At 39.7% G+C, this 13,193-nt stretch overlaps 1 protein-coding gene across 1 annotated transcript in view; it reads right to left on the reverse strand.

The window, feature by feature from the left end:
• Nucleotides 1–11,459: 11,459 nt before the first annotated feature.
• DCSTAMP (dendrocyte expressed seven transmembrane protein) overlaps nt 11,460–13,193 on the reverse strand; it is an 18,334-nt gene continuing 16,600 nt past the window's right edge. The window contains exon 3 of the mRNA XM_006897169.1: nt 11,460–11,534. Coding sequence (XP_006897231.1) covers nt 11,460–11,534 — 75 coding nt within the window. The remainder of the gene's footprint in view (nt 11,535–13,193) is intronic.

The raw sequence follows: 13,193 nt of genomic DNA on the forward strand, positions 1-13,193 counted from the left end.
AGGAGGAGGAGGAGGAGGAGGAGAGAAAAGAAAAGAAAAGAAAGGAGGAGGAGGCAGAGAAAGATAAGGGGAAGGAAAAGGAGAGAAAGAGATTTCTTCATTACCTGACATTTAAAGTTGAAACAAACCCAAACAGACTTCCATTGGCTTGATATGGACTCATGGCGACACTTCACTGGATTTCCAAGGCTGTAAATCTTAATAGGAATAGATTGTTCCATCTTTCTCTGGTGACTATGCTCCTTAAATTTTGATACTACCTGAAAATTTACATCTCCTCAAACTATAAATCTCGAATGACGTTCTGAGGAACTACTTGAGAGCCACACTGGAGCATGACATAGACCTTTTGCTAATCTCAGCCGGTGATTGGCTAACTTACAGGGTCAGCGGGGAATTTGGAGGCCTGGTGTGATAAGCAAAAAGGATGTCACTATGGGCTCTCTTTCAGGAGAAAAATCTAAAAGCACAGTGTGTTTAAAGTTGTTTTTGTTTTGTTGTTTTGGGGGAAAGAGTTCTAGAGCCATACACTGGGACTGAAGCAGGAACAGAGATGGAAGCACGGGAAATATTTTAACAAAGAAATGGTTCTGACAGTTGACACAGATATAAAAGGAAATTTAAAGAGTGCTGTGGCAATAGAGTTTTGGTGGCCATTGTAATGCTAAACCAAAAGCAGGTGGTTCAGATCCACCAACAGTTACAAGAGAGAAAGAAGGGCAGTCTCCTCCTGTGCAATTTACAGCCTCTAAAAACCCACCAGAATAAATCTGTTCTGACTCAAAGACTCAAACAACTACCTGGATTGTCTGACTTACCTGGTCAATGTGCACTCTGGTGTTTTCAAGTCCTGAGAGTGAGACAGAAAAGCAGAAGCCCTCAGTTCAAGGTTGACAGGTGGTGATTACACGTGGTAGGGGGTGAAGGCAGTGAGTGAAGACTCCCGGAGTCAAGACTAAAGACACGAAACACGACTTTCACTATCTGCCTGCTTTCATAAAAGCAGGAATCCTTTTGGATTTCCTTCAGTTAGTTCTGAAAACAGATTTTAATGTTTTTGTAAATGCGAAGTAGTGTACTGAACTTTTGAAAATCAAGGGATACCTGCATTAGTCTGGTCGGGGTGGCTTAGAAGCACAGCTGACCCTCCAGCGGTTTTCAGAGGCAGTTAATCACATGGGAGGTGAGTGCCCATCCTCCTATGGAGGAGCTGGTGGATTCAAACCACAGGCCTTCACGTTTGCAGTGTAGCTTCCTACCACTAGGCCACCAGAGCACCCAGAAATTACTAGGTGGTCGAATAGAAGAACTTGCTATTTGTTGTCACTTAGAAGATTCTTTTAGATGCAAAACACAAACAAAAAGACGACTCAGAAATTCAGTCTAGCAAAGGAATTTGTCCAAACAGGGGCAGCATTTCCTCTATTTTAAATAAGGTAACAGGATGTGGGAATGAAAAAGAATTGGTCAATTCTCAAATATCACACAAAGGTGATGACTTATGCAAAACTCCCTCTTTCCTATTTTTAACTCGCTCACAGAAGCTGCGTCACAAGACTTGCTGCTGACTAATCCAGTCGCAGCTTCTTTCTCTGATTTGCATAAATAGCACCTACATGGGCTAAAGAGTATTGGGGGGAGGGGGGGCGGAGGGAAGCAGTACACAGGAACAACTGTAAGGATGACTGCGTGTAGAGGATTCAGTCAGAGATGTGCCGGGTCACAGCTATCCGGATGTTGTCTAGGATTTCATGGGCTGAATGATGCAGATTTTCAGAAAGCATTTGTTTAAACCTGACTAAGGACTCTGAATTATTTTGCACGTCATAATACAGTAAAGACTGTTTCTAGTATGGATGGTATGGTGAAGCATGATGACTCGACTTTTTAGCAAAATGATTTCCTTTTTATTTAAATTTAGATCATAGTTTCCCTATCATGTGTCCTCGGTTCCCATCATGTGTCCTGGTTCCCACTACACTGCCTACCCCTGCTCTATGAATAGGCATTAAATTGGAGAAGAGAAATTGAGAATCAGAGCAAGGAATTATCAATGCTTTATAGGCAAGAGTTAGTGGCACAGAGGTTAAGCACTCGACTCTTAGCTGGAAGACTGGCAGTTCAAATCCATCCGGCTGTTTTTTGAGGGGAAAAAACTTGGTTATCTGCTTCCGTAAGGATTACTGCCTACAAAACCCTATCGTTCAAGTTACTCTATCAAATGGTATTTCTATGACTCAAAGTTACCTAACAACAACACAATACGAGAATAACAGAAGACATCTCTGCTGCGATCATGGGTACCAGCGTCTATTAATTTCACAAATGGAGAAGTGGAGGTGTCATGAGTACTGTAAGGATGGCCCATCGTCATCTCTTTGTCTGAGAACTTTTTCATGAACAAGGCAAGTTGTTCTGCCCTGGCAGCAATCCAGAGAAGCGGGCATCACTCCATTCAGCAGCTGCCCACAATCAGGAATGGATTGCTTGGGGCTCTGCTTAAACGGGCCTTTGACAAATATTTTCACCTCGCTATTCCTTCGCTCATTAAGGAGTAGTCTATGAGTCAGTTTTGACTTGATGGGCAATGAGATTGTGCTTTTAGGATTTTTAGTTTGATGATGTATTAAAGGTTGAAGGCTGTGTACTTATCAAAGCCCATGACTGTACTGATTGCTGTGGCAGCTTAAAATTAAGTAAACTATATGATTCTTGTTACTGAGAAATTAAAAATGTAGTTAGTTGGAAACACAAGATGATCACTTACCCATTTGCAACATGTTATAATAGCCCTAAGACATGAAGAGCTATAAATTCAAAGGAGTGAAGTCAGGATTATTTGGGAGGCTTTTGTCAATTTTCTCTTCTTCTTCTTGTTGATTTTATATACCGTGAAGATGGAACCAATGCATGGGTGATCCTCAAGTTGGTTTTCAGTATATAGCATGGGAGGAGATTGCCCCTCTTTCTCCTGTGAAGCAGCTGGTGGATTCTAACCATGTGCCTTCAGATGGGGAGGTCAGGTCCTTACCACTAGGCCACCAGCGCTGCATTCCTTTGCTCTTAGAGATGTAAATAACCTGAAGATTTTCTAGTCTGTTGTCTTCCTGGTTTGCTTTGCAGATCTCTCAGGAGCCTCAGAAGCTGCCATGATAGAGGAGGTGCCAGTTACCGACTTGTAATTCAAGCCTGATGACTCTGCCTTTGCTGGGTTGTGAACTTATGCTCCAAAGAATTAGAAGGGGGCCGTCCTGCTTTAAAGAAGAATAAGTAATAGTTTGAAAAGTTTTCACACCATTTACTTTCAGGCAAAGAAATGGTGATCCAGAGGGATTAAATGAAGTTTCTAAGTTTCTGCGTGGAGTTTTAATAGAGACAGGACAGAAAATTCTCAGCACCAAGGGGCTTTAGGCCTTTTGTTCATAGGTACGCTATGAGTTGTGCTAGACTCAAAGGCAATCAACAACAATAGCAACAATATGTATTAATAACAGCAATATATACACACACACATATGCATGTATACATATATATGTGTCTACACATATGTACATATGTATATGTAGAGAAAGAGAAGTAGAGGTGTCTAGTACCAAGTAGAGCTCAATAAATAATAGCTATATGTTGCTTTCTTTGAAGGATTGAGTCAAGAGAAATAAGGACCTTCACTGAGTTGCTTGGTAGCAGAGCTAGCATTAGAGTCTAATTCTTTAATTTGTAACTCAGTCTGTTTTTCTTTTACTGCATCATATTTTGAAACAATACATTATTTATGTTCTTGTCTACATCTACATTTACTACATCTACTGCTTGCAAGAAACATACCCCTTACGATTGCAATAAAAACATATTTCCATTGGCTCCATGGCTAAATGCATCTTTTGCTATGAGACTTGAAAAACTGGAGAGTGCCCACTTACAACTACTCTGCTTTATCAAAGATCCTGCAAAAAAATCCTGATCCAAAGAGAATTAAATGTAGAACAGAATTTAATTACGAGTTCTCATGGAATTCAGCTTTCATGGATCTATGAAGGTTGCATGAACCTCTGGAATTATTTCCATGAGAATTCTTTTCCTAAAGCCTAAAAGCAAAAGCATTCACTAGTTTTAACATAATAGTTTATGTTTAACTGTTGAAAAATGTCTGCTGTGAGCACTGTATTCTTTTAAGATATGATATTAAAGTATGCGAACAGCAAGTATGAAGAGTTTAAAATACGAGAACAACAAGTGAAAGATTAAAACGGAAAAATTAGGGGCAGTAAAAGAATGATAATAAACTGATATTAAACTGAGAAGAGCAAGTAGAAAGATTAAAATAGACAAATTAGGAGTTAGTGAGTTAATGATAATTCAGGAAGAATTACTTAGGAGAAAGAAAGTTAGAACGTTCTTGCAACTTGAAAAATGTACTCAATGTCACCAGCTGGCACATGTACAGGTAGCTGAACTGGCTTATATATTTTCTGTGTATATTCTCACCAGCAATAACAAAAATAAGTTGTTAGACATATACAGTGGTTTCCTTTTTGAGAGACCATTTTGATTTATTTCCTTCATTTCCTAATTAGTATATCACATTTAGAGAGGGTGCACTTCTTGTTTTGAAGAAGCTAGGCTTTCCATCACCAGATTTTCGTTCACTGACATCACAGCTTTAAATGGTATGAAATTACATATGACATTTGGAATTTAATCACTATTCTGATTGCTTCTTTGTGTCTGTGGAGAGAACAACATTTATTTTGACCAAATGCTATCTCATCCCTTTTTTCATCAAATAAATCATACTTATAGGCAGCGAGGTTCTGTTGTTCTTTATGATTGACTGGCCAACCATGAAAGAACAAACAAATCAAATTCTGAGGCTTGGGTCACAGTTCATTGGTGATTCTCTTGCAGAGATTGCAATGTCCCAATGAAACACAACCTTGTAGAGATGATAGCTTCCTCAGAATGTGTTAATCCAGCTCCTTCATCTTTGTAGAGGAGAAAATGGAGCTTGGAGAGAAGAAGCAACTTCGCAGTCATAAAGCTTATTTGTAGCAAAAATGGATTATCAACACATATTTTGTTTGGCTTTTGTTGTGGTCGTTGTCAGGTTTCTTCTGACTTAATGATGATCTCATGCACAATGGAACAAAATGCTACCTAGTCCTGTACAGTCCCTGTGGTTTGCTGCTGTGGACACTATCATACAGTGGTGCTTTCATGGCCTGATCCTCAGAAGTAGACCAGCAGATCTTTCTTTCTATTCTTGCTAGTTGTCATCAAGTCAATTCCAACTCATGGGAACCTGTGTGTGCATAGTCAAACATGATTCTGAAGGTTGTGACCTCTCAGAAGGAGACCCCTAGTCCCATCTTCCGAGATGCCTCTAGGCGGCTTCAAATCAACCAACCAACCAACCAACCAACCAACCAACCAACCAACCAACCTTCTAGCCAGAATTTGAGTGTAATTTGTGCCATCTGGCATCTTCTCTTTCTAAAAATTTTATTGCAAACACTCTGGAATAAAACTAAAACCTAAACAGTCATTTGAAGCCTTAAAATATAGGAGATCTCTGTATCCCTTTATTTAAATCATTCCTGCCCTCTGTGTACGGATTATATTATGAAATTAACACGTTTTATTATAGGTAAATAACTATGTTTGATCTACATTAATTTTTAAAAACATTTTTCTCTCCCTTTATTGTATAATGTAACTAGAATAATTTACCTCCAAAGTCTTTATTACTTTTTGGGAATCACTATTACTCACTATGGGTAAAAAAGTTAGTTCTTGTTCCATTAAGTATGTATCTTTCCCTTGTCTCTCTATAAGAGATGAGACAAAAGTATCTGTGTGAAGATACTAACATATCCATTACAGTTGTCATTAACTAGTTCCTAGAAGTGACAGCAGTAAAGATATAATCAAAGGAAATGAAAGATAATGTTTAACAACCCACATTAAATAAAATCATTACTATAAAAGTGTTTCAACAGGTTTTCCTTGAATATGTATAGATAATATTCTGTCACTCGCACAGCATTGTATTGCAGGGCAGATACTGAAATGATCTTTTTTTTACTATAAATATAACATTATTCTTCCTCAATTGTTTATTCCTGGAAAAATAGATTATATGATTGTCTGATTCATAGTAGCCAATACCAGTTCATTTCAGTGCACTAATGCCTAGGATATTGATCTTTATGCATTCCATTTCCTTTTTTATAACTTCCAATTTTCCTCAGTTCATACTATGTACATCCCATGTTTGAATTATTAATGGATGTTCTTATCTATTTCTCATTTTTTAGTGTCTTCCAATCTGAGGGCTCCACTTTTAATACTATATCTGACAATTTTCCTCTATCATTCATAGGACTTTTGAAGTCCTGTTATTTCAGCCAATCCTGCTGCCTAGTCTGTCTTCGTCTGGAAGCTCTGCTGAAATCTGTCTACCATGGATGACACTGCTGGTATTTGAAATCCTAATGGCATAGCTTTTGACATTACAGCAACCTCCAAGTCATTTCAGTAGAGCAAACTGACAAACAAATGTAGAAGCAAACAATGAACAAGCATGTGTATACATACATACACTATAAACTAAACATGCAAAACAATTCCCTCAACACACTATAGTACTTCCCTGTTACAACACACTGATGGATACATGTTGTGCTCCTAAGAGCAAACATGAAAACAAGCAAAGTGCTGTATGCAGTGTTGTCTCTAGTTGCCTGGCCAAGTGTGCAATGCATCACCTTGTTCCCATTCAAAAAAAGGTGATCCAACAAAATGAGGAAATTATCAAATGATACCTCTTAAATATCACGCACAAGTAAAATCTTGCTGAAAATTACTAAATGACAGCTGGAACTACCAGTAATTCAAGTTGGAGTCAGACGGGTTTTGCCATAGGCATATCATTGCTAATTTCAAGTGGATTTTTGGCTGAAAACAGAGAATACCAAAAAGATTTCTTTTTTTATTATTATTGGCTATGCAAAGGCATTTGACTGTGGATAATAAGAAACTATGGCTAACATTGAGAAGGACAGGAATCCCAGAATACTTAATGGTGTTCATTCAAAACCTATACCTAGACCAAGAAGCTATTGTCTGAACAGATCAAGAAAACATTCCATGACTTAAAGAAAGGGTTTATACTTATCAGATAATATAAGAAGCTGTATTATATAAAAAAGGACATGGAGTCCGGATCAGAAAAAGACTGATCGAAACAACCTATATTACGCTGATGATACAATCTTGCTTGCTGAAAACAAAGAGGACTTGAAATGTTTGCTGTAGAAGATCAAAGACTACAGACTTCAAGATGAATTACAACTCAACAAAAATCCTAAAAAATCCTCAAAAAACCAGACCAACAGGCAATATCATGATAGACGGAGAAAAGATTGGAGTTGTCAATGCTTTCATCTTACTTGAATCCACAAACCCTTGGTAGCAGCAGTCAAGAAACCATAAAACGTGTTGCATTGGAAAAATCTGCCATCAATGACCTCTCCAACGTATGAAAGCTCAGGATTCAATGTAAAGGCTAAGATACAATTGATCTATGAATTGATCCAATTAATGATCTTTTTAATTGCTTGCTATGCTTTTGAAAGTTGGACAGTGACTAAGAATGACAGAAAACTTGAGTAACCTTTGAGTTGTGGTATTGGAGAAAATGTAGTAAAAAGAGTAAACAAGAAGTCTTAGAACACGTGTAGCCAGAGTGCTGCTTTGAGTTAGGGTGATAGAACTTTGTCTCACATATTTTGGGGACATAGTTAGGCTAAATCAATCCTTGGAAGCCTTTGTAAGCATCATGCTTACAAAGGTCAAAGGTCAGCAAAGGAGAGGAAAACAAGATGAACAGACATGGTGACTGTATCAGCAAGGCTCAAGCATATCAAAGATTATGAGGATAGGGCAAGGTTCAGATCTGTTAGTCATAGTGTTGCTATGAGTAGTACTCAACTCAATGGCCCCTAATGACTAATGAAAGTGTTTAGATATTTATGCCTCACTGTCAAAGACAAACTTAAAATTATTAAACAAGCATAGAGTCAATGTGTACATCTAACAAGACAACACTAACAAAAACAGGTCATTAAGTTGAGATTTGGTAGATGAAAGAGAAAGACTGAGATTATAATACATGTACTTTTGTAAGCCATTAAAATTAGAGGTGAGAAGAGAACTGCTATTGAGTTACCTCAAACAGTTATCTTTCTGCCTATGTAAGATTACCAGGGCAAGGGGGAGGGCAGTGACACCTACTTCAAAATATAGTATGACCACTTATGGGGGGGGGCATAAAAGTGGCAGTGCTGGAATTGGAAACACTATCCCTGACCACAGAGTCCTCAGTCAAGCGAGGGGACCGGACTGGGGTAGGGACAATTGGAGGGGGAGTATACCAGCCAGCTCCTGGGGGGTGTTTTCCTGCTCGGGATGGGCTGCCCTCAGCCCCCGGCTCGGGGCGAGCCATCGTGGCCCTCAGGGTGAGCTCCTCAGTCCCCAGATTGTGCCATCTGACCCCTGGGTGGGGAAGGAGGAAGAATAAAAAAGAATGCCTAGGGTATCCAGAGAACGTTACCTAGGCCACCTTCTGCCACCCTCCCCCCTAGTAAACCTGAAAGCAACACCCTCAAAGCCCTTCTATTTGTAACTCACAGGTTTGTTCTCTCTAGGTTTGCTCCCTTTCCTATAGGTAACCTTAACTCTAAGTTTTACTCCAGAATTGACCCTGAACCCAGTGCCAGTGACAAAAAGGAAATACAACTGACAGCTAAGGAAGCAAAGGAGGATGGAGCCTCTGGGTTTAACCAGCCATCCCCACTGGACCCACCTGGGAAAACACTTTGCAGTCCAGAGGGGAGCAAATGACAGGAAAATATCTTCTAACAGAGCAAGAAGGCAAGCAGCTTTAACCCAAGACCACCAGTATGGTGATAAAGCGTCCTCCCTGCCCCCCTTTACATCTACGCCCCTGTTCAGCATGAAGAAGCCAGAGAGTCGGCATCCAATTCCCAAATCAATAAGACAGTTGGTTTAATTACTATTGGAAAATGCTTGTCATTCCTCTGTAGCATCTGGTCCCCACTGGACCCTCATCATTTCCTTCACCTGCTCCCCCCACCGACCAAACTGTGCAGCTCTGCAACTGCATCCCTGCCCATCCTCACCCTTCTGCCCCCAACCCTCACCTCCTTGTACCCCCAATATGCTTTTCCCAATTTAAAAAAAAAATATTACCAGGGCATCATTCACGATAAATGTCTCAAGTAATTTAACTAGCCATTCGTTTAAATCGAAAATGTATAACTACAATTAAGTAAGCATTTTATAACCCAATTTTTTTTTACTCTAATGAGCAGACCGTGATTGTATGTTCAGAATCAAAATTGCCTTTGTAACAGCATAGCCTGGCCAATCTGACCTTCCAACAAGGAACAGCATTTCAGACTGAGGACAGACATGCTGAGCAGATAACACACCAGAAGTCCTGTGAACCATTACAAGCAATTGGAAACAACATAGATTATGCAGCTTCAGAATGGTGCTCTAGCTTTCAAGGAATTTAAGACTCTTTTCTTGATCTCTTGGTGTCCTGGGTGGTGTTAACATGGTTAAGATTGAAGGTTTGAACCCATCCAGGTTTGCCTTAGGGAAATTAAAAAAAGGTGTGAAGATCTGCTTTAGCCTGAAAACTCAGTGGAGTATAGTTTTTCTCTGACACACAAACAGCCACAATGAGTTGGAGGGGACTCAGTGGCAACTAGTGCTGTATCACATATATTCTTGTCTAAGCTGTTTATTGACTCGACTGGGAACTTTCTGAAGGCAGGGACCAAAACAAGCTGCCTGGGCATCACCAACACCTTCTATGTGACTCTGCTTAAGATTTATTATGACTGTTGGAGGATGTTATAAAATAAGTTATTACATTGTTGTTACATATCATCAAGTGGAAATGACTGGTAGTCGATCCTCCAGTGGGTTGTCAGAGGCAGTAAATCACACAGGAGGAGACTGCCCATCTTCCTCCATGGAGTGGCTGGTGGATTTGAACTGTGTAACTTTGGGTTGCAGGGTAACTCTTTACCACTAAACAATCAGAGCTCCCTGTTAGATAAGTATGTTAGTCAAATAATGAAACTTAGAGGATCACAAGCACCCAATTCCCTCTGTAAAGTGAGCAATAGATACATTGCCTTACTTAAAGGAAATGTAGGGCAAATCCTTTCTCTGTGGAGTACTAAATCCAAACGAGTACAAAAATTCACATAGTACATCAATTTATTAACAAATTTTTTTAAGAGATCAGAATGAAGTGTAAAGTCATCAGACAATTTAAGTAAGTTACAATTACGAATGCATTTCCACCTTCTCAAATCATTTCTTGGCTGAAATTTGTACCAATTATATTAGAATTTACTAAAGTAAAATTTGTAGAACCATTTCTACATGATTATTAAAGATTTTGTAGGTAAATCTGGGATGTTTTGTTTTAAATGGGGAAATTCTGAGTGACATAAGGTTAAAAGAGATCTCTTTATTATAAGAATTCTTCTAGTTTTGAATTGTGCCAACATGCTTTATGAATCTTCAGGGTTGGAAAGCTGCTGAGGAGAATTTACTACATAATGTTCCCCACATAACTCTTTTTATGGAACATCTGAAAGGACTAGTGGTGTGAGGAACACGCTTGGGAAATGCTGATTCAGAGGCATATCTGATGAAGGCACCTTCTTTTACAGAAACTTTCCTGTTGAAGATCTGAGTCGAAAGACCTGAGACTCTGTAGAAGTCTGTGGACTGATGTACCTTAATGCTAGCTGTTGTTTGAAATCAGCAGAACTTGGAACAATGTCAATACTCACGTCCTTCCACAGAAGAACTAAGTCATTCTGTGAGTGTGAGGCAACCACTGATTGTCGTTAGAACTCCTCGAGGAATTATGACTGGGATGCAGTTTTAGAGCCTATGGTCAAGCAGGTGTATGTCTTCATTTTTAATTTACTTAAGCAGAGAAAGAACAGAAGGGTTTAAAGATGAATTGCTGACATTACATGACACACATATTCCCCCTTGGTATTTGGTGGTAAGTCTACAGGAGAGATTTGAACTGTTTCTCCAGGTGTTTTCTCTGTTGAGACTTGTTATCGTGGGGGCCTGTTACCGTCCTGTACGCTAGGAGGCAATATAGAGAATGTGGTTTGTTTAGATGACAAACCATGTAATTAACCATCTACATGGAGGTTCCTTGAGATCATGGAGGAAATCAGGTCAGAGGTATAACCCAGTGATGCCTGGTGGCCCTGCAAATCCAAACTCCTGACACAGGAATGCAGCACTCTTTTATTGTGGGACATGAGTATTGACCGTCATCAAGAAACCCGAGGGTCACTGCTGGTATGGCTCGAGGAGATCCTTGAGATTTCTCATGGGCCATCTGTACTTGCGATGTCTATTTGTGTCTTCTTCATCATCTTCAGGACTGGAAGCCAGAAGTGAATCTGAAGAAACAAAAAGGTGAGTGAAGAGGTAATAGAGTTACTCCAAATGTCTCTGGCATACATTTTTCATTGTGGAGTTATTTGTACTAGGAAAAAGCCCAAAAGACTTTTAAATAGGCCCCAAAAAACTACTGGGTGTCCTGTCAAGCTTATCCTTAAGCCCTTAATTGTCTTTGACCTATTTTCCAATTTATGAGTGATTATTAGTTGTTCTTAGGTGTCACTGAGTCAACAGTTACTCATAGTGACCGGCGACCAGATCTTAACCCTGCCCTATCCTGTACCATCCTCATCATCTCTGTTATACTTAAGCATACTGTTCTAGTCACTATGTGAATCCATTTCGTTAAAGGTTTCTCCTTTTTTTCTCACTCTCCATCTTTCTAAGCATGTTGTCCTTTTCCAAGGACATGCCCAAAGTATGTGATGTTGGTGTTAGGTGTCATCAAGTTGAGTACCACTCCAGCAACCCTATAAACAACCAATGTGAACACTGTTCAATCTTATGCTATCCTCACTCTCTGACACATTCAAGCCCATTGCTACAGTCTCTGTGTTAACCCACCTGGTTCAGGGTCTTCTTTCTTTTGCTGCCCCTCCACCTTTTCAAGTATCATGTTTCTCTCCAAGGAATAGCCTTTCTTAGCAACATGCCCAAAGAATGTGATATGAAGCTTCAGCATCTTTTTCTCAAGAAGCACTCTGGCTGCACTTTCTCCAAAACATATCTGTTCTTTTCGCAGTCCATGGGATCTTCATCACTCTTCTCCAACACCACAGTTCAAAGGCATCAACTCTTCTTTGGTCATCCTTAGTCATTATCTATCTCTCAGATGCACAGCAAATGACTGAAAAGACCACAGCCTGCATCAGGCATACTTTTGTCCTCGAACTGACATCACTATTCCTCAATAATTGAGAGAAGTCCCCACTACAGACTTTCCCAGTGTAATATGTCACCTCATCTGATGGTGGTACTGAGTGTATTGATGGTGAATACAAATAACATGAAGTTGTTGACAATCTCAATCCTCTCTCTGTCCATCATGATTTTGCCCTTCAGTCGAGTGGAGAGAAATTTTTTTAATGTTGAGATGTAATCCATATTGAATTTTTGCCCTGGAGACTGCAATTGACTGCAATTCACCTGTGAAAGAGGGCAGTTTTGCACCTTTAAAGCAAATCTATTTTGACATTCTTGATTGTGTGTGAATGTGTGTGTGTGTGTGTGTGTGTGTGTTCTTTATATCATGGCCTTTTACTACTGTTAAGCATACTGTTAATTCATAAATTATGTAAAATATCTGACGTGTTTATCAGTCATGACACTACAGAGATAAAATATTGTCTCATAGAAAATTTCATATTATGTGTACATGTGTAACACTAGAGAATTAGCAAATTTTTAATTGTTTTTGGTCAAACATTCTTCTAGGTCATATAGCCCTTGTGTGTCCACTTGCTGTACAGAGGTAACTCATGGTTGCTGTGAAGCTGAACACTGTGACACTTACGTGTCAAAAGCAATAATGGGGCGAGAGCGAGGCCCCCAACTCCGCCGCCAGATGGGGTTCCACCGCGAGAGGGACCTGGAAGAGACCCGGGAAGAACAAGAGCCAGCCACCTACCACGGAACTCCAGAGGAGCGAAGACTGTGAG

The sequence above is a fragment of the Elephantulus edwardii genome, unplaced genomic scaffold (genome assembly GCF_000299155.1).
Source record: "Elephantulus edwardii isolate Elephantulus edwardi_28Jun2011 unplaced genomic scaffold, EleEdw1.0 scaffold00202, whole genome shotgun sequence".
Taxonomy (NCBI): domain Eukaryota; kingdom Metazoa; phylum Chordata; class Mammalia; order Macroscelidea; family Macroscelididae; genus Elephantulus; species Elephantulus edwardii.